Below are 22,631 nucleotides of genomic sequence, written 5' to 3'. Positions count from 1 at the left end.
ATGAAAGAGTTGCCATATGAGGAGCGGTTGACAGCTCTGGGCCTGCATTCACTGGAATTCAGAAGAATGAGGGAGAATCTCATTGAAACCTATCGACCGTTGAAAGGCCTAGATAGACAAGATGTGGTGAGGATGTTTCTTAATTATGGGTGAGTCTAGGACCAAAGGGCACAGCCTCACAATAAAAGGACATACATTTAGAACAAAGATGAGGAGGAACTACTTTCACCAAAGGGTTGTTGAATTTATTGCCGCAGCCGGCTGTTGAGGCCAAGTCATGAGTACATTTAAAGCGGCAGTTGATAGGCCCTTGATTAATCAGGGTGTGGAAGGTTACGGGCAAAAAGCAGGAGAGTGGTGTAGAGAAGGATAATGAATCAGCCATGATGGAATAGCGGAAAAGGTGCAATGTGCCAAATGGTTTACTTCTGCGATGTCTTATAGTCTTTTTTTTTGCCTTTCTTTTTATTGCGGGGTAGGGCCCTGCTTTGTGGAACTTGGTGCTGGAGGCCAGTCACTGTTGACCATGACAACCGTGAGAAAGCCTACAGGTGGTGGATGCCATTATTCAATACCTATTCATTTGACCATGTTTTTAGTCACATTTTCTACATGGTTCCTGACAGCAAACTACAATTAACAGTTTAGGGGTCACCTTTGACGTGAAACCCAAGACCAGAGAGAAATTTAGTACAGAGTGCAACAAGTTGGGGAAAAGTGGAAATAACCAATAACTTAACATGAACAAAAGTTATTTACAGCAAAATTATTGTACAAGCAACAAAAGAATATAAAAGCAGAATGCTTAAAATCTAAAACATAAACTGACAGCTCTGAAAATGAACAGCAGATCTGACAGCATCTGAGGGGAGAGAAGCAAAGTTAATGTTCCAGATAAATGACATAAATAGAACATAGAATAGTACAGCACATTACAGTCCCTTCAGCTCACAATGTTGTGCTGACCCTCAAACCCTGCCTCCTATATAACCCCCCACCTTAAATTCCTCCATATACCTGTCTAGTAGTCTCTTAAACTTCACTAGTGTATCTGCCTCTACCACTGACTCAGGCAATGCATTCCAAGCACTAACCACTCTCTGAGTGAAAAACCTTCCTCTAATATCCCCCTTGAACTTCCCACCCCTTACCTTAAAGCCATGTCCTCTTGTATTGAGCAGTGGTGCCCTGGGGAAGAGGCGCTGGCTATCCACGCTATCTATTCCTCTTAATATCTTGTATACCTCTATCATGTCTCCTCTCATCCTCCTTCTCTCCAAAGAGTAAAACCCTAGCCCTACTACCTTTTTTGAACAAGGGGACAACATTCGCCTCCCTCCAATCCTCCAGTACCATTCATAGTCATAGTCATACTTTATTGATCCCGGGGGAAATTGGTTTTCGTTACAGTTGCACCATAAATAATAAATCCCGTGGACAACGAGGACATGAAAATCCTAGCCAGAGGCTGAGCAATCTCTTCCCTCACCTCGTGGAGCAGCCTGGGTAATATTCCGTCAAGCCCCAGGGACTTATCCATCCTAATGTATTTTAACAACTCCAACACCTCCTCTCCCTTAATATCAACAGAACATCAACCTCACTCATATTGTCCTCACCGTCATCAAGTTCCCTCTCATTGGAGAATACTGAAGAGAAGTATTCACTGAGGATCTCGCTCACTTCCATAGCCTTCAGGCACATCTTCCCACCTTTATCTCTAATCGGTCCTACCTTCACTCCTGTCATCCTTTTGTTCTTCGCATAATTGAAGAATGCCTTGGGGTTTTCCTTTACCCTACTCGCCAAGACCTTCCGATGCCCCCTTCTTGCTCTTCTCAGCCCCTTCTTAAGCTCCTTTCTTGCTTCCCTATATTCCTCAATAGACCCATCTGATCCTTGCTTCCTAAACCTCATGTATGCTGCCTTCTTCCACCTGACTAGATCTTCCACCTCACTTGTCACCCATGGTTCCTTCACCCTACCATTCTTTATCTTCCTCACCGGGACAAATTTATCCCTTACATCCCGCAAGAGATCTCTAAACATCGACCACATGTCCATAGTACATTTCCCTGCAAAAACATCATCCCAATTCACACCTGCAAGTTCTAGCCTTATAGCCTCATAATTTGCCCTTCCCCAATTAAAAATTTTCCTGTCCTCTCCAATTCTATCCTTTTCCATGATAATGCTAAAGGCCAGGGAGCGGTGGTCACTGTCCCCCAGATGCTCACCCACTGAGAGATCTGTGACCTGACCTGGTTCATTACCTAATACCTAATAATGACCTTTCATTATTACTTGATTCGCCCATTTTAGAATGCTGTCTGATCTGCAAGGCATTTCTACCACTTTTTACTTGTTATTCCAATGCTTTTTTTTGTTCATGTACTAGACACAAAAGTTATTGATAAGGTCTATAATTCCAGCCCATCTTTAACTGCACTTCAGAAGGTGAAGGTTAAATCAGCTTTCAAGATGCTGCAGTCCTTCTTGTGGAGTTCTAGCAACGATGAAGGAAAGTGTTTACCTGTTTGAATTTTGGAGGCAGACTCCAACCACAAGCCTGAACTCGACCGTCATCTTTCTGTACATGAGCCTTAACTTGGCGATACTGTTCCCTCTTCTGCTCCCTGCGTGCGGCTGAAGTACTCTCATTGCCACTAAAAAAAAAACAAAATTACACAATGCAATAACTGTTTCTCAATTTTGACAAGAATGAAGTAATTTAAGTTTTCTTTTAAAAAGCATTAAAATCCCATCCTGGTTTGCTGTCTGAAGAAACAGATGGGGAGTAAGTTGATTCTAATGTGACTAAACCATAAACCCATTGGGACAGGAGTGAGACTTGGACTTTGAATTTCTAATATTTCCATCTGTGCAGAAGCATTTGGCTTCTATTCACAACTGACATACTGGCAGCTCACTCTGCACAAGTAGCAAATCCCACTGTGTTTTTCCTTTTCCAAAAAGACTATCTGAGAACTTAAAAGAATACTTTTTTGTGCAAGCACTTTGAGAATCAGATTCCAGCATTGACTGCTCCTGATCATATTCACCCCCTAATCCTCAACACCTGTGCCTCCAAAGTCAGCCCATTCTCAGCTCCTACTTATTTTGCCCTCTGAGTCTACCAAAATGTCACTAATCTTCAAGTTATTCACGTTCTGTTTTCACCAGGTTTTGTTATCCTCTGCTGCCCATCAGAACTCCATTTTCAAACGGCCAAGTCCTGGTCACTTCTAAACTCAAGATCAACTTCCCTCAGGCTTTCTCGTTGATACAGATCCAGATGGCCTCCTTCTCTGCTATCTCTCTCCAAGTCTATTACAAATTTAATGTCATCTTGTATGTGTGTCAGTTACTGATTAATGCTTAGGTTCCCTTATTCTTTGTAGAGCTCCACCTTCTTTTGTTCCCTTTAGTCTTTATGCCAATGTCCTCCCATCAGCAATGGTCATTTTTTTTTCTGATGCTACTCTGTATCCACCTGGTTAACTTACACTATGATCTTCAAATCTATTCTAATCAGTGCAGTGGTCAAACCACAAACTATAATATTTACTTTCAACAGGGACAATAAAAGTCTGGCTTTGTATAAGAACTGTTAGTCCAAGAAACACTAAACACTGTTTCGGTGAATGAAGGGTCAACTGACACTTTAGCTCCTTAACTCAACTGGAACGTCCTGTTCCTAAAGATAATTTCAAATAGCATGTTTGTCCTTTCCTGCTCTCACTGTGAAATTAGAAACATAGAAAACATACAGCACATAAACGCAAGGAATTCTGCAGATGCTGGAAATTCAAGCCAACACGCATCAAAGTTGCTGGTGAACGCAGCAGGCTAGGCAGCATCTCTAGGAAGAGGTACAGTCGACATTTTGGGCCGAGACCCTTCGTCAGGACTAACTAAAGGAAGAGCTGGTAAGAGATTTGAAAGTGGGAGATCCAAAATGATAGGAGAAGACAGGAGGGGGAGGGATGGAGCCAAGAGCTGGACAGGTGATTGCCAAAAGGGATATGAGAGGATCATGGGACAGGAGGCCCAGGGAGAAGGAAAAGGGGGAGGGGGGAAAACCCAGAGGATGGACAAGGGGTATAGTGAGAGGGACAGAGGGAGAAAAAGGAGAGAGAGAGAAAGAATGTGTGTGTATAAATAAATAACGGATGGGGTACGAGGGGGAAGTGGGGCATTAGCGGAAGTTAGAGAAGTCAATGTTCATGCCATCAGGTTGGAGGCTACCCAGACGGAATATAAGGTGTTGTTCCTCCAACCTGAGTGTGGCTTCATCTTTATAGTACAGGAGGCCGTGGAGAGACATATCAGAATGGGAATGGGATGTGGAATTAAAATGTGTGGCCACTGGGAGATCCTGCTTTCCCTGGCAGACAGAGCGTAGGTGTTCAGCAAAGCTGTCTCCCAGTCTGCATCGGGTCTCGCCAATATATAAAAGGCCACATCGGGAGCACTGGACGCAGTATATCACCCCAGCCGACTCACAGGTCAAGTGTTGCCTCACCTGGAAGGACTGTCTGGGGCCCTGAATGGTGGTAAGGGAGGAAGTGTAAGGACATGTGTAGCACTTGTTCCGCTTACAAGGATAAGTGCCAGGAGGGAGATCAGTGGGGAGGGATGGGGGGACGAATGGACAAGGGAGTCGCATAGGAAGCGATTCCTGCGGAAAGTGGGGGGGGGGAGGGAAAGAGGTGCTTAGTGGTGGGATCCCGTTGGAGGTGGCGGAAGTTACGGAGAATAATATGTTGGACCCGGAGGCTGGTGGGGTGGTAGGTGAGGACCAGGGGAACCCTATTCCTAGTGGGGTGACGTGAGGATGGAGTGAGAGCAGATATGCGTGAAATGGGGGAGATGTGTTTGAGAGCAGAGTTGATGGTGGAGGAAGGGAAGCCCCTTTCTTTAAAAAAGGACACCTCCCTCATCCTGGAATGAAAAGCCTCATCCTGAGAGCAGATGCAGCGGAGACGGAGGAATTGCAAGAAGGGGATGGCATTTTTGCAAGAGACAGGGTGAGAAGAGGAATAGTCCAGATAGCTATGAGAGTCAGTAGGCTTATAGTAGACATCAGTAGATAAGCTATCTCCAGAGATAGAGACAGAAAGATCTAGAAAAGGGAGGGAGGTGTCGGAAATGGACCGGGTAAACTTGAGGGCAGGGTGAAAGTTGGAGGCAAAGTTGATGAAGTCAATGAGCTCAGCATGCGTGCAGGAAGCAGCGCCAATGCAGTCGTCAATGTAGCGAAGGAAAAGTGGGGGACAGATACCAGAATAGGCACGGAACATAGATTGTTGCACAAAGCCAACAAAAAGACAGGCATAGCTAGGACCCATATGGGTGCCCATAGCTACACCTTTAGTTTGGAGGAAGTGGGAGGAGCCAAAGGAGAAATTATTAAGAGTAAGGACTAATTCCGCTAGACGGAGCAGAGTGGTGGTAGAGGGGAACTGATTAGGTCTGGAATCCAAAAAGAAGCGGAGAGCTTTGAGACCTTCCTGATGGGAGATGGAAGTATATAGGGACTGGATATCCATGGTGAAAATAAAGCAGTGGGGGCCAGGGAACTTAAAATCATTGAAAAGTCTAAGAGTGTGAGAAGTATCACGAACATAGGTAGGAAGGGATTGAACAAGGGGGGATAAAACCGTGTCGAGGTATGCAGAAACAAGTTCGGTGGGGCAGGAGCAAGCTGACACAATAGGTGGCCAGGACAGGCAGGTTTGTGGAGCTTGGGTAGGAGGTAGAAACGGGAAGTGCACGATGTGGGAATTATAAGGTTGGTAGCAGTGAATGGGAGATCCCCTGAGCGGATAAAGTCGGTGATTGTGTGGGAGACAATGGCCTGATGCTCCTTAGTGGGGTCACGATCGAGGGGTAAATAAGGGGAGGTATCCGCGAGTTGTCGCTGTGCCTCAGCAAGGTAGAGGTCAGAACGTCAGACTACAACAGCACCCCCCTTATTGGCGGGTTTAATAGTAAGGTTAGGATTAGTGTGGAGGGAGTAGAGAGCAGAGCGTTCCGAAGGAGTGAGGTTGGAATGGGAACAAGGTGTGGTGAAGTCGAGACGGTTGATATCCCATCGGCAGTTAGCAATAAAGAGATCCAGAGCAGGATGTCCATGAAGAAGAGGAGGGTTGAAGTTGGGAGAAGGGGTCATCGGTGGGGGTGGAAGAGTCCTTGCCGAAGAAGTAGGCTCGGAGATGGAGACGGTGGAAGAAGAGTTCCGCATCATGGCGAACGCTTTACTCGCTGAGGTGTGGGCAAAGGGGGACAAAGGTGAGGCCCTTACTGAGGACAGAGCGTTCTGCCTCAGACAGTTGAAGGTCAGAGGGGATGGTAAGGACCCCTCGTGGATGAGAGCTGGGATCGGAGGGGGGAGGGGGGAGGGGGAGGCTGGGGGTGTCAGTGGAGAGGGGAGGGTTGGGGTGAGAGGAAGATGTAGCCTCTGAGGGCCCAGGAGCTGACGGTGGAATCTGAGGGAGACTGGGTTGCAGAGTGGTGGTGGGGGAAGGGGAGACGGGAGTCACAATAGCAGCATATAAAGACCCAGCCTGGAGTTCAAGGCTGGAGTCGCAGTTGGTGGTTGTGCAATCGCTTTGAACATACAGCACAGTACAGACCCTTCGGCCCACAAAGCTGTGCCGAACAAATTCTCTATAATGGCTGGACTTCCAAGGTTTAAATTTTCTTTTCCAACCTACACAGCCCTCAGCACCTAACAGCACACAAGAACTCTGATCAGCTACTAGGTGGTTCACTCTCTTTTTCAGCAACACGTTTCCTTTGTGCTTCAATGTACTTTATAGTGAAATCTCACCCAAGCTACCTATTCTCACTCCTTTTGAAATTAAATACTTTGCAATTCCCCTCTATTTCAACTCTTTCAATTAATGATTCATCACTTTGTTCCTTCTTGTAAACTCACTCTTCCCAGGAATCTAGAACACCTCATATCCCTAAATGCAATTCTTTTCCTACCCACCACTTGCAAGCATTTAAAATCCAAGCAACACACACAAAATGCTTGGAGGAACTCAGCAGGTTAGGCAGCATCTATGGAAAAGAGTGCAGTCGAAGTTTCAGGTTGTTTTTAAAACCCAAGCTTGACCATTTGGTTCTTGAACCAACCATCACAACCCTAATCACAATAGTGAAGCAACCCTAGGACCACTTTGCACTGAAGTGGACCTTGTTTCTTTTATAGGTTTTAATACTCTAATTGTGTTCTGTCATGTAAAAAGTGTGAATGCTGCTTATCTGATGCTCTGTGCCTGTCATGCAGCTGCAAGTAAGCTTTTCATTGCAGCTATGCACATATGTACTTAAACATATGACAATAAACTTGACTTTAACGTGATGTCACAATCTATTCTGTATATATCAGATTACGTTAATTAATATTTGTACAATGAATCCTGGTTCCTTTATTTCAGATCAAAAGTGATGAAATGCAATGGAACCAAACAAAGCAGCAAAGCTGGTTTTTAATCTCAAAGCAGAATGACACAGATACAAGTGGCTCCATTATACAAAATAGCTGAACTGAGGAAAGAGCAATTATCCAGGCCAAGCCTTACAACTGAGGGCCAGTCCCTGTTAACTGGAAAGTACACGTTTGAGAATGGCAAGTGATAGCGAACTCTACATTACCTGGAATGTTGATCTAGTCAACCTGTAACAGATTGTGAGGACTGCTGAGAGAATTATCGGTGTCTCTCTTCTCCTCATCCACAACATACACCAGAGGTACTACGTTCACAGAGCCCTCAGCATTGTCCAGGACCCCACCTATCCATCCCACAATCTCTTTGACCTCCCTACCGTCAGGTGGAATGGTACCACAGTATAAGAACAATGGCTGTTAGGCTTGCTAACAGCTTCTTCCCCCAGGCTGTGAGACTTCTGAACACCCTGCTACACCTAATTCACATTAGTTATGACAGCATCAGTAGCATTACACTGTTGTATCTTTAACTCTATATCGTATACGCACTTTGTATCAACTTATACATATGAGAATATTTTTTATTATCTGTTAATATTATCTTAAGTGCTGTATGTGATATATGTATTGTGTTTTGCATCTTGATCCCAGAGGAATGTTGTTTCGTTTAACTGTATACATGTAGACAGCTGGATGACAATAAACTTGAACTTGAACTTAAGGCCAACATTCGCTACCAAGGCCCAAATAATAAAGATTATATGGGGCAATATTCACAGAGCAAGTCCACATTTTCAGAAAAGAACCAACAAAAATAGGGTAAAAGAATATATTTTGTTGCAACACTTACTCTTCGTTAAGGAAATCAAATGCCTTTGAGATGGGCAAATGAGATACAGCATCACTTCTCTTCTTAAACACTCCAGGGGTGACGTGTGAGGTTGGTGCATTGTACTTAACATTGACTGGTGCGACAGGTTTCTTGGCTGTATTAGTAGACGGACTAAATAAACGGCTAAAACTGGAGGATGAATCAAAGAAAAAGAATGAACACAAAGAAACATGCGTTATAGTTATGTATATTATAAGTCCACTCTCAAAAGCACATCTTATATTGTCCTCAGGAACCTCTGAGCTAAGGCACTTTTTGTTTTTATGCATTTTTATTTACATACAAATAAATTAAATATGCAACAAATTGATTGGCTCTAATTCCCTCCCTGCCTGCCTCAGCACAGCTTTGCAATGCCCTACAGCCAGTCAGAAACACATATTTAAACTTAAGGAATTGAACTGGCAATGCAGAATTTCAACTTCAGCTTCACCAATTAAAAGCAGCCGTAAATATTCTTCCACCTCACTGTGCCCTTCTCTGGCAGCAGAACGCTTTGCCCGGTTCTATTTGAAGAGCGTTGCAGTGATCAGCTGTGAGCAATGCAGTTCCAACACCAATCAACATGCACATGCACACACACACACAAACACACCAGCTTTGTGCTGAAGGCTAGATCAGGAGAAATCGGTATGATCTTCCTCTTCATAATATAACAACATCTAGGCAAATTGTATGATCCTCCTACCTCCTACCAAGGTTAACTAACATATCTACAGGCAATAGAGTCTTGAGTCTTCCAATTCTATATGACACAGTATTCTTCGCCAAAGGCACCCCACTAGGGTCACTCTGTGAAGTAACTCAAAACAACAAAAATTATGAATGTATTGCTGGTATTTTGATTAAGAGGGTACTAAAATCACAGGAATAGCATATGCCACACATTGGCTTTGTGGGAGAAGCCAGAGAGTGGTAGTGGATAGCTGCCTCTCTGACAGGAGGCCTGTGACTCTAGTGGTGTTCTGCAGGAATTGGCGATGGGTCCATTGCTTGTCATCTATATCAACCATCTGGATGATAACGTTGTAAACTGAATCAGGAAATTTGGGGATGACACCAAGACTGGGGATGTTCCGGACAGTGAAGAAGGATATTGAAGCTTGCAGTTGGATCTGGTCTAGCGGGGAAAATGGTAAATGGAATTTGATGCAGACGAGTGTGAGGTATTGCACTTCAGGAGGACAAACCAGGGTAGGACTTGCACTGTGAGCGGTAGGGCACTGAGGAGTGCATAGAACAGAAGGATTTGGGAATATAAATCTGTAATTTCTTGAAAGTGACATTACAGGTAGATAGGGTTGTAAAGCAAGCTTTTGGCACATCGGCCTTCACAAATCAAAGTATTGAGTACAGGAGATAGGATGTTACTTTGAAGTTGTACAAGACGTTGGTGAGGCACAATTTGGAGTATTGTGTGCAATTTTGATCACTTAACTACAGGGAAGATATCAATAAGATTGAAAGAGAACTGGGAAAACTTACAAGATATTGCCAGAACTTGAGGACCTGAGTTATAGGGAAAGGTTGAATCCATTAGGACTTTATCAAATCTCGCCTCATTCTCCTATACTCTAGGTGAATAGAAGAATCCAAAATTATGAGGGATACAGATAGGGTAAATGCAACCAGGCGTTTTTCCCTGAGGTTGGGTGAGACTAGAATTAGAGGTCTTAGGTTATGGGTGAAAGGTGAAATATTTAAGGGGAACCAGAGAGGTAACTTCTTCACTCAGAGTGGTGAAAATGTGGAACGAGCTGCCAGCAGAAGTGGTGGCTGTAGGTTTGAATTTAACATTTAAGAAAATTTCTGGGTAGGTACCTATATGGGAGTAGTATGGAGGGCTACTAGTCTGAGTAAAGGTCGATGGGACTATGGAGATTAACAGTTCCGCATGTGCTGTAGTGTTCTATGACTCTAGTATAAGGTGCTTTGGCTAATGCACTTGTGAAAGTATCCTGCTTAGTTGCATTGTGGCCTGGTCTGATACTTCTGTAAGGGGTTTCTTCTTTTATGTTATTGCTAAGGCTAATAAAATGGCTCCTTTGTTATGTTAAAAATAAAATGGCTTCTCTGTACTGTTAACTGCTGAGACAGTGGTTCTCTATAGCAGCTTGTTTTGGGTTATAATTACTGACAACCAGAATTGTATTCATTTGCTAACCAATTGGGATAGATGTTATTCTTTCTTGTGTGTCTGTAAGCTATTGTTTTCGTGGGCTTTGGGCGGAAAGCGGATGGGGACAGAGAGAGGAGACGTGATACTGTAAGCTGGACGATGGAACGGACCGCAAGCGGGAGTCTGAGGCCCAGGGTCTTCGGCGAGGAGAGGAGACATGGACAGACTCAAGCAGAGCGTTTGGTCGAACACCGAGAGTGGTCCCATTAAGGGTCAGCGGAGTTCGGAGGACATCGACTGGAGGAAAGGGAGACCCCATTAATTGAGCTCCAACAGTTGTGCACGAAGTGGTTGAACTTTGATAATTTTGGCGCCTTTTACTTTCCTTTTATATTGTATCTCTATTAATTACATAGTTCCAGTAAATACTTATAAAGTGTAATCATTTAATCGCATATGGTGTACTGTCTGTTATTTGGCTGTGGTGGGGTACATCACACAGCATCTACACAAATTTGATTACTCAGTTTGGCGGGGCCGAAGGCTGCTCTCCCTCGATGAAAGCGAGCTGACCGAGCCCGAGGCTTACCGGGGGGTTACAATTCTAACACACAGGAATGCAAGAGGCTGAATAGAATAGCGGACACAGCCTGGTCTATCACAGGCAGAGCCATCCCCACCACTGACTGCATTTACGTGGGGGGGGGGGGGGGGGTACTGCCTCAAGGAGGCAGCATCATCAAGGATCCTCACCAAGCCATCTTTTTGCTGCTACTTCAGGCAGGAGGCATACAAACCTGAAGCCTCACAGCACCATATCCAGGAACAGCTACTTTCCTACAACCATCAGGTTCTTGAAGTGACCTGCAAAATCCTAACCCTACCCCAGCAACGGAAAACTACCGACCACCTCTTTCACTACCATGGACCTGTTTTCAATTTTATCATTTTTTTTATTGGACTAAGATCTTGTTTCTCTCCCTCTTCCCTGTCTTCTATAATATATAGTTTATATTTTGTGTGTTCACAGTTTCTATGTGCCTGTGATGCTACCGTAAGTTTTTCCACCGCACCTGTATCTCACTGTACTTGTGCACATGACAAATAAACACAACTTGATAAACAATGAAAATGTTATAGCACTGACAGGAAATTCTGTGCAAAAAATTCAAAGATCACCACTAATAAAAAACAGTCAGTTCTTTGTTGCCAGCAAGTAGGAAATATGGCCAACAGAGCAGGAACTGACAACAGTGTGTGAAAGCCATTCAGAACACACCTGCTCTTACACACATTCACACTAAAGTAAAGCACATGCTTTTTAAGGTGAGCCAAATATATTGTAAAAACAAAGTAACTATTTTTAGAAGGAAGTTGCAACTGTACCATTACCATGAAAGAGTGAGCATATGTCAGAGAAATCCAGCCACTGGTGTGCCATGCTCTGATAAACACAACCGAGCTGTTAAATGCTACTGAAACCAATGAATGCAAGTTAAAGTTACTAAGAAATCAAAACAGTGGTAACAACAAGACAAAATGTACCCAAGTCTGATGGTGAAAACCAACAGGCGAACATGAAAATAAAAATGGAAATACATAATCAATAACACGTGGGTAAGGTTACACTCAGGACTTCTGACAGTCACCACCAGGTTGCTCGTGGTGCGGCTTGAAGGGCCTATTTCGCCCTGTATTGCTAAATAAATAAATTTCATTTGGAGGTAAGATCCACACAGAGAAACCAAGGGTTGTACTAGACTGATCTACGAGGCACCCAAGGCATCTTCCTTCTCACTGGAGACTGTGAATGGATTACATCTGTAGAATGGCATGGCCAGCTATATAAAGTCTCAAGTCTTTGCCTAACAATTCTGATGAGCCTATCTGGTCACAATTTCAGGGCAAACAAGCTAGCTACATCTCTAAATTACAGTAGGGAGACGAAAAGGCAATTCTCACCCTGTCCGGGGTTGGCAGACCATGTACATAAAGAATTCTGAACAAGGTCTGCCCTGTATCTGCTGGATGAATCATTACACAATGAAATATGCAAATAGGGAAGATTTTTGGAGTAATTCAAACAAAATGTGTGTAAAAGATTAAATTAGCCTAAAATGGTGACTCTGCATGCAGCTCCAGAGGCAATCATCAAGTATTAACACAGCTGAAATCCAAAGTCACAAGGCTCGATTTGTTTTTTATACATACATCTTAGAACATAGATCTTAGAATAATACAGTACAGTACGGGCCCTTCGGCCCACAATGTTGTGCCGACCCTTAAACCCTGTCTCCCATATAACCACCCACCTTAAATTCCTCCATATACCTGTCTAGCAGTCTCTTAAATTTCACTAGTGTATCTGCCTCCACCACTGACTCAGGCAGTGCATTCCACGCACCAACCACTCTCTGATTAAAAAGCCTTCCTCTAATATCCCCCTTGAACTTCCCACCCCTTACCTTAAAGCCATGTCCTCTTGTATTGAGCAGTGGTGCCCTGGGGAAGAGGCGCTGGCTATCCACTCTAACTATTCCTCTTAATATCTTGTATACCTCTATCATGTCTCCTCTCATCCTCCTTCTCTCCAGAGAGTAAAGCCCTAGCTCCCTTAGTCTCTGATCACAATGCATACTCTCTAAATCAGGCAGCATCCTGGTAAATCTCCTCTGTACCCTTTCCAATGCTTCCACATCCTTCCTATAGTGAGGCGACCAGAACTGGACACAGTACTCCAAGTGTGGCCTAACCAGAGTTTTATAGAGCTGCATCATTACCTCACGACTCTTACCTCATTACCTCATCATCCCTTGACTTATGAAGGTTAACACCCCATAAGCTTTCTTAACGACCCTATCTACCCGTGAGGCAACTTTCAGGGATCTGTGGACATGTACCCCCAGATCCCTCTGCTCCTCCACACTACTCAGTAACCTACCATTTACTTTGTACTCTGCCTTGGAGTTTGTCCTTCCAAAGTGTACCACCTCACACTTCTCTGGGTTGAACTCCATCTGCCACTTCTCAGCCCACTTCTTCATCCGATCAATGTCTCTCTGCAATCTTCGACAATCCTCTACACTATCCATGACACCACCAACCTTTGTGTCATCTGCAAACTTGCCAACCCACCCTTACACCCCCACATCCAGGTCATTAATAAAAATCACGAAAAGTAGAGGTCCCAGAACTGAACCTTGTGGGACACCACTATTCACAACCCTCCAATCCGAATGTACTCCCTCCACCATGACCCTCTGCTTTCTGCAGGCAAGCCGATTCTGAATCCACCTGGACAAACTTCCATGGATCCCATGCCTTCTGACTTTCTGAATAAGCGTACCGTGTGGAACCTTGTCAAGTGCGTTACTAAGATCCACGTAGATCACATCCACTGCACTACCCGCATCTATATGCCTGGTCACCTCCTCAAAGAACTCTATCAGGCTTGTTAGACACGATCTGCCCTTCACAAAGCCATGCTGACTGTCCCTGATCAGACCATGATTCTCTAAATGCCCACAGATCCTATCTCTAAGAATCTTTTCCCACAGCTTTCCCACCACAGATGCAAGGCTCACTGGTCTATAATTACCCGGACTATCCCGACTACCTTTTTTGAACAAGGGGACAACATTCGCCTCCTTCCAATCCTCCGGTACCATTCCCGTGGACAACGAGGACATAAAGATCCTAGCCAGAGGCTCAGCAATCTCTTCCCTCGCCTCGTGGAGCAACCTGGGGTATATTCCATCAGGCCCCGGGGACTTAACCATCCTAATGTATTTTAACAACTCCAACACCTCCTCTCCCTTAATATCAGCAGAACATCAACCTCACTCATATTGTCCTCACCGTCATCAAGTTCCCTCTCATTGGTGAATACTGAAGAGAAGTATTCACTGAGGACCTCGCTCACTTCCACAGCCTCCAGGCACATCTTCCCACCTTTATTTCTAATTGGTCCTACCTTCACTCCTGTCATCCTTTTGTTCTTCACATAATTGAAGAAGGCCTTGTGGATTTCCTTTACCCTACTCGCCAAGGCCTTCTCATGCCCCCTTCTTGCTCTTCTCAGCCCCTTGTTGTCATTTCTAATTTTTATTACTACGTATTGCAATATATTGCTGCCATAAAACAACAAATTTCACAACATATGCCAGTGACATTAAACCTGATTCTGATTTTGAAATGCTGGAGGAACTCAGCAAGTTACACAGCATCTATGGAAATGATTAAACAGAGAAAGAAATAGCCATTAACCCTAGAATAAATTTAAAGTCTCCAGGTTGTATCTTTTCCTTTCTAGGTCAGACTCAACAATTATCTTTAAAGAGGCAGGCAGCACATGATAAACAGTACAGTCAGACTTACAACTGCCAGATGGTAGATTTCTTTTTCTCCTGAATGGATGGGTTCTCCCTCGAGGCACTAAGAACAGAGGATACATAAACATACAGCATTCAAATTCTACCCAAATGAGATCAGATAAAAAAACAAAATGCAAAGATTTGAAGTAATGCTTTATTCAAGATTGACTCCTACCGAATCATCTCTGTCCACCGTACAGCTTCCTGCAGCTCCATTAATCGCTCTTTATACTGGTTACGCTCCATAAGGACTCTGGCCATCTCTACACGAGTGAAGCGCTTTCTCTGAGCAGTAGGAACATCACTCTATGTTTAAGCACCAAAGAACTAATCAAACATGGCACACTGCTTTTTATCAACACACAGTACATTTGTACCTACCAAAAAGGTACAGATTAAAGGGTATAAGTCTCCCCATATATCAACAAACACTGCACTTTCTTTGTAACTGTAGCACATTATTCTGCATGTTACTGTTTTACCTTGTTCTACCTCAATGCACTGTGTACTGTGTAGATTTGATCTGTACAGACAGTATTCAAGACAAGCTTTTCACTGTATCTCGGTACATGTGACAATAATAAACCAATTTGGCAGGGACTAGATGGACCGAATGGCTTGTTTCTGTGCTGTATTGCTCTATGACTCTAATACTAATTAAGACCATAAGACACAGGAGCAGAAATAGGCCACTCAGGCCATTGAGTCTGATCCACTATTCTATCATGGCTGTTCCCAGATCCCGCTCAACCCCATCCACCTGCCTTTTCGCCATATCCTTTAATGCCGTGACCATTCAAGAAACAATCAACTTCTGCCTTAAATATACCTATGGACTTGGCCTCCACGGGAGTCTGTGGCAGAGTATTCCACGAATTCACTACTCGCTGGTTAATTCATGAAATGTGATGGAGAACCAAGAGCCTGATACCTCTATGAATGCTCAAAGTTAGTTTGTGAAACTAAGGTTGAAAATCTGAAAATTGGCCATGATAAAGAGAGAAATAACAGTATTATACCTCATCAGAATCCTCCTTAGCTCTGCTCTTTGCTTCTTCAGCCTCCAAACGTACTCTGAAAGAAGATATTACAATTATAAGTGAATAAATCAGGAAGGTATTAGTATACTGGCTCAGTGTATTGGACAAATTAAATACAAATAGTCAAGTATACTTTTACGTGATAGTTAAAACGTGCAGTATTTGTGTTAATCTGCAATAATCCTGTATAAGGTGTCCAGTGAGGAACAGCACCTCTGGTGAAAGGGCTTATCTTGCCCATTCTGGGGCAACCCACTCACCTGTGACTCCAAGTAGCTGCTTTTATGCAACAGCAGCCACGCCCCAGTGCACTGCTTTGATAGGCAGGCTAAAGCAGGCGAGGGCAGCTAGCAGGCCTCATGCCCCGGTGAGATGGGGACATGCCTGTCCTAGCATACAAAGTCAGCTCTAGTGGACCGGGCGGGTGAGATACAATGGCCAGGAAGGCTGTTCAGCAAAACATTGTGGAGAGCGAAGGGTATGACAAGGCACAGAAGTCATCATGGTCATCCACTGCAACCAAGGAAGACTCCAGTTGTGACGACTACTCGTACCACTGGACATGGACCTCCAAGATTGAGAGAGTGGATCTGCCCCAGTGCAATGGCTTTTCCATTTTAAAAGAACTCTCCCACACAGGTTTCTTCATGCGGCTCACAGCATCTAAGGCACAACAAGAGAAATGCATAAATCTTACTATCAGAGTCAAATTTGACAGACAACCAACCAATCAATCAGGTGTAATATGCCAGTCATCTGACATGCACCAGTACTCTCAACTACACAAGAATAAGCACCAAGTGTAGTCTCTGTGCTGGGTATAGAAGAGACAATAAGGTTAAATTCGATTCCTCACTTCCTCAACTCTTCTTCTAGGTCTCTGTTCTTCTCCTCCAGCTTCAGCTTGGCTTGTCTGACTGACTCCAACTCTCCCTGCAGCACATCCTTTTCACATGTCAGCTCATCAACCTGCGCTATCAGGTCATTCTTCACCACGTTGAGTGCATTTCTAAAGAAGCAAGAGGTAACAGTAAGGGGTGACCTTTCAAGTAAATATTTCAAATTATACATGAACTAGGATGACAAAAGAGGAAGACAAGTATTAATTCTAGATCTTATTAGCTCAAAGCAAGAAAACATTGCAACATTCTCTGCACCCTTGGTAAATCAACTCAACTTTATCACATATATGGGGAGACTGTCACAATTCTTCACTTGGAAAGATCCCAATTATACTCAAAGAAATCACCAAAGGGAATTAGGAAGAGTACGCCTCCACAACACTCTGTTTAACATTTTATTCTCCTCTCCCATTTCACCATAGCCACTTCCTTGGAACAGCTTCCATTAGTGTAATGCTAATACAGCACCAGAGACCCGGTTCAATTCCACCGCTCCCTGTAAGGAGTTTGTATATTCACTCTGAGACCGTGTATGTTTCCTCTGGATGCTCCAGTCTCCTCCCACATTCCAAAAGCGTACGAGTTAGTAGATCATGGGTGTAATTGGGCAGTGTAGGCTCACTGGGCAGGAAAGGTCTGTATCTCTAATTAAAATAAATAAATACAGCATCATGCTAGTTCTTGAGAAATGAAGAAGTAGCATTGTAGGCTTACTAAGCATTAGCATTCTCCTCAGGCTTCAATTCCATGCACGCAACTTCAGGCTCAATTCAGAAGTTCCCTCATTATTTAATGCCATAAATAACTTAAATACAGCTCTGCACAGATCAATAGAAGTTTAATTTGAACTGATCTCTTCCAAAGTAGGAGAAATTAATTCACAGAGATAGTACTCCCAGGATAACAGCAGCATTTTCATTGTTTAACACAGCACAGAGATTCATTAATACAACTAGATCTCAAACTGGGAAGTGTGTGAAGATACTAGTGCACAGGGAAGCTCAGAACATTATACATATCCAAGTGATTATTAACATGAATAGATATGATTGTTCAAAAGCCACTGTATGCAAAGATTAACATGTTTTTATGGACTGATCAGTTCTGCTCTAGACTGATTTTAACCAAAGTCCCAATCCTTCCTGATTTGTTCTTGTCTTGACAGAGTTTTTCCTTAATTTGTCACTGGAGTGAAGATCCACAGGTATCAGTTGTTCTATTTTTCATGGCAGAGGATGGTATTTTTATGAGGACCCAAAACTTATTTCTGGGGGAACCCTCATAAAATTACCTACTATAGCTTAAGAATGTATGTTAATATTTTATAAGTTAACTCTGTTGAAAGCATTTTCAAAGTTTTCCTCCTAAAATGTATGCATGTGTACCTGCAGACAGCTGCATTAAAAAAGTTCAGCAGGAATAGGAACAGTAACAATTGAGACTTACTTGGTCTCCAGCAGCTGTGTATTTTCCTGAATAAGATTCTCAACTTCTCGACCCATACCTGGCAATACATTAAAGGCAGAATGATTATCAGCTCAGCCTATTCCCAAGCAGAAGTGAGTACCACAGGAGAAACCTGGAGGGTACCATCTCCCAGTTTTGAATAATTTCAATAATACGAGCTCATGACAAGCTTATTTACATTTACTAATGGCCAGCTGTTACTTAAAAAATAAAACTGAAAAATAATGCTACCAATTGGAAGACCAAGATTTAACCGTACCACATTCAAAACCTACTGTAGCAGACGTCTTCCCGTAATGGCTCAGCAGACAAGGCAGGAGCAAAATATGTGATGAATGTGATTACAAGCCGCACATGAAACAAGGACTGGATTGGGAAGCAATGGAAGGAGCAGAATTAGTCAAAATACAAGATATTCTGCAGATTCTGGAAATCCAGAGCAACAAACATAAAATGCTGGAGGAATTCAGCAGGTTAGGCAGCATCTATGAGTCCTCATGAAACATCTCATTCTGAAATGTTGAATACTTATTCCTCTCCTGATCTGCTAAATTCCTCGAGCATTTTGTGAGAATTAGTCAAAAATGGTTTACCCTGGGTTGGCAAGGGGTAGTGGGACATTGATCTGTGCTGGCTTCATTACCTCAATATAAAAGAGGAACGACCAGATCGGCGCAGAAGGTTTCAAGTAAGTCACAAATCACCAAACTGTTCAGCCATTAGTTTATCGAATGGTTTCACCCTCCGCCCTGAATGGTTACTTTTTTCTAAAATAAATTTTCCTTCAGAGAACCATTGCTTTCTGTGGGGAGGTTTCATCACAGAAGAGATACCTAATATTTTGCATTTTAATTCAGGTCAAACTGAAGAAGTTGCTTGCTACCTGAACCAAGTGTATTTCTCTGCAAACCAACCTTACGTACTAGATTGGATGAGGTTTCAAAAACAAGTTTGTCCATTTGAAACCAAGAATGAATGCAGTAACAAGACATAGATCATCCTTCAAAATCTTAATTCCACTCTAGTGTTGCCAAAAACAGAAATCAATGGCAAAAAATCAGATTCAATTAATTTAATCACTGAAATTTGCAGTGATTGCTAGATTCATGTATGCACCTTCTTCCAATGAAAAGTGACAAATATTGTGTTCAAGCAGAATCTCACTGCTTGAGACTGAGAATCAGTAGTGAGTATTGAACAGTTCAAATTTGTGCCCTCTTCCTCAATATTTCTACCTCAATCACTATCTGGAGCCACGCTGAGTAGTCAAGCAAGCAAAAATAACTAGGAGTGGTGGAGAAACACTGCTTCTGTAGCAGATGATTCATGACAGGGCGGCTCGGAGCTCTGCCTTTTGTCCATGGTGCCCTCTATCACCAAGATGTTCAATTGGCCATTTCCATGGATGTTAACATACAGCAAGCAGTGTGGACTAGTCAGCTGTGGCCAAACTAGCAAGTGCTGGAATTGGTGAACAAATTATATTTCTAACGTAATTTGGTAGCAACCTTCACCATAGTTGACCAGATTTATTTAATTTCTCAAATATTCCTGATGAATTTGAATAGGTCTCTGGATTGCTAGTCTCGTTCCACAAGCACACTGACATAATCTATACCCGGTGCCCCCAGAATCACCTAATGCTAGCCTCATCTTGCATTAGAAGGCTGCTGCTTTACACAGGAGTTGTGCAGAATGATAGCAAAAGGGAGTACTGTAGAAGAAAGGCAGCTTACATTTGAAGTTTGAAAATATTGACAAAACTGGAAAGACCTGCAAAAAGTAGTAGATATAGACCAGTCCATTACAGGTAATGCCCTCCCCACCATTGAGCACATCTACACGGATCAAGTACCCCCACCACCTTGGCCATGTTCACTTCTCGCTGCTGCCATCAGAAGGTGGTGCAGAAACCTCAGGACCCACACCACTAGGTTCAGGAACAATTGTTACCTCTCAAGTATCAGGCTCTTGAACCAGTGGGGATAACTTCACTCACCCCATCACTGAACTGTTCTCACAACCTATGAACTCACTTTCAAGAACTCTTCATCTGATGTTCTTGATATTTGTTATTCGTTTATTTATTACTTTCTGTATTTGCACAGTTTGTTTTCTTTTGTACGTTTGCTGGGAGTGGTCATACTTTTGTTTCTATTGTGCGTCCTGTACTTACTGTGAATGCCCACAAGAAAAAAAATTTCAAGAGTTGTATTTGTACTTTGGTAATAAATTTACTTTGAACTTTGAACAACTGCAGTGACTGGGTTCATTCCAGAGTTTCAATGCTGTCTGTATGGGGTTTGTACATTCTGTGACCGGATTTCCTCCTAAATCCTAAAGGAATGCAGGTTTGGCTATTAACTGGTCATTGTAAATTGCCTGTAGTATGTAGATGAGTGGTGGAATCCCAGGCCAGTTGATGGGAAAGTGGGGAGAATAAGAATGGGATTAGTGTCAGCGGATGTTTGCTAGCTAGTACAGACTTGGTGGTTTGTTTCAATGATCTGTAACTCTATGAAAAGGAGGATTGCTGTCTTACTAAAAGGCCTTGGTTGGAACAACATCAGATAACTGTACCAGGTGTCCCCCGCTTTCTGAACATTCTCTTTACAACATTTTGCTTTTATGAAAAACCTACATTAGTACCTGTTTTCATTAACCGAAAGAGGATTTTCGCTTTTACGAAAAAAGACGCGCGCTTTAAACTTGTGTTTACCCAAGAGAGACTACCGTGACCATGAAGCCTTGCGCAGTCAGGTGTGTGTGCATGCGTGACGTGCACATGCATGTACGTGCCGATTTTTTTGGACAAATTGATTTTGGCTCAAACTTCCCGATTCTGTTAAGTGAAACTACACTGTACATACATTATTTCAACTTTATATAGACTGTGTATTTATCGTATCATTCCTGCTTTTACTATATGTTAGTGTTATTTTAGGTTTTATGTGTTATTTGGTATGATTTGATAGGTTATTTTTTGGGTCTGGGAACGCTCAAAAAATTTTCCCATATAAATTAATGGTAATTGCTTCTTCGTTTTACGCCATTTTGGCTTACGAACGGTTTCACAGGAACGCTCTACATTCGGATAGCGGGGGAAACCTGTACCTGTTCCTGTCATTTCATGAGTGGAATGGTCTCAGCAGTGTTGATACATTAAAACCAGTATAACCCTCTTTGCTCCTATCCCCTACCCTTGTACCAAAAGGCACTGTAGAACTGCGGAACACATAAGATGTGGAGGAACTCAGCCAGTCAGGCAGCATATATAGAGGGAATAAGACAGTTGGCATTTTGAGTTCAGGCCCTTCACCTAGACTGAAAGACAAAGGGGAGAATCACCAAAATACAAGATGGAGGAAAGGGCTGAAATAAGAGGTAGCAATGTGGGGGGGGGGTGATAAGCAGATGGAGGAGGAGAGAGTGGAAATAGTGACAGAAGCCAGTACATGGAATCAAGCAAGGTAGGCGGGGAGACAGATGTAGATAGTGGGGAAGGGGGAGGAGTATGCGGATGCAGAAAGATGGTGTGGGTGGAGGAGGGGGAAAAAACAGGATGATGGGGGCCTGTGTTGGCTGCAGAGGTGCTAGGTAGTTCAGGAGTGATGTACCGTTCATTGGAGAATTCCGCATTCATGCAGTTAGACTGTAAACTACCTCGACAGAATGCGAAGTGGTGTTCCTCTGATTTGCATTTAACCTTATCCTCAAAGTTCAAAGTGAATTTATTATCAAAAAACCCATCTAGTTTAGGTGTTATGGTGGAACTGAGTAATAAGAAAGGTATGACCATTTTAATGGGGGGGGGCTATATTACAGGCCACCCAACAAAAACAGTGCAAATACAAAAAGAAAGAAATAATAATAGATAAATAAGCAATAAATATTGTTAACATGAGATGAAGAGTCCTTGAAAGTGAGTGGGAACACTTCAGTGATGGGGCAAGTGAAGTTGAGTGAAGTTATCCTCTTTGGTTCAAGAGCCTGATGATTGACGGATAATAACTGTTCTTGAACCTGGTGGTGTGGGTCCTGAGGCTCCTGTACCTTCCTGATGACAGCAGCGAGAAGTGAGCATGGCCTGGGTGGTGGGGTCCCTGATGATGAATGTTGTTTTCCTGTGACAACACCCTGAATAGATGTGCTCAATGGTGGGGAGGGTTTTACCCGTGAAGGGCTGGGCCATATCCATTAATTTTTGTAGGATTTTCCATTTAAGGGGATTGGTGTTTCCATACCAGGCTGCGATACAGCCAGTCAATATGCTATTCACCAAACATCTATAGAAGCTTGTCAAAGATGTCATGTCGAATCTTCGCAAACTCCTAAGGAAGTAGAGGCACTACTGTGTTTTCTTCACAATTGCATCT

General features: G+C 43.1%; 1 protein-coding gene across 3 annotated transcripts in view; it reads right to left on the bottom strand.

The window, feature by feature from the left end:
* spag9b (sperm associated antigen 9b) overlaps positions 1 to 22,631 on the bottom strand; it is a 300,349-nt gene that overhangs the window by 58,251 nt on the left and 219,467 nt on the right. For all 3 annotated transcript variants that reach the window (XM_063030689.1, XM_063030690.1, XM_063030691.1), the window contains 7 exons: positions 18,235 to 18,292; positions 16,743 to 16,895; positions 15,866 to 15,920; positions 15,022 to 15,152; positions 14,851 to 14,907; positions 8,313 to 8,483; positions 2,534 to 2,666 (listed from right to left, as the gene is read on the bottom strand). In XM_063030689.1, the coding sequence (XP_062886759.1) occupies positions 2,534 to 2,666; positions 8,313 to 8,483; positions 14,851 to 14,907; positions 15,022 to 15,152; positions 15,866 to 15,920; positions 16,743 to 16,895; positions 18,235 to 18,292 (758 nt within the window). The remainder of the gene's footprint in view (positions 1 to 2,533; positions 2,667 to 8,312; positions 8,484 to 14,850; positions 14,908 to 15,021; positions 15,153 to 15,865; positions 15,921 to 16,742; positions 16,896 to 18,234; positions 18,293 to 22,631) is intronic.

Source organism: Mobula hypostoma, chromosome 22 (genome assembly GCF_963921235.1).
Source record: "Mobula hypostoma chromosome 22, sMobHyp1.1, whole genome shotgun sequence".
Classification (NCBI taxonomy): Eukaryota; Metazoa; Chordata; class Chondrichthyes; order Myliobatiformes; family Myliobatidae; genus Mobula; species Mobula hypostoma.
Note: the sequence above shows the minus strand (reverse complement) of the source record. Positions and strands in the feature narration are given on the sequence as shown.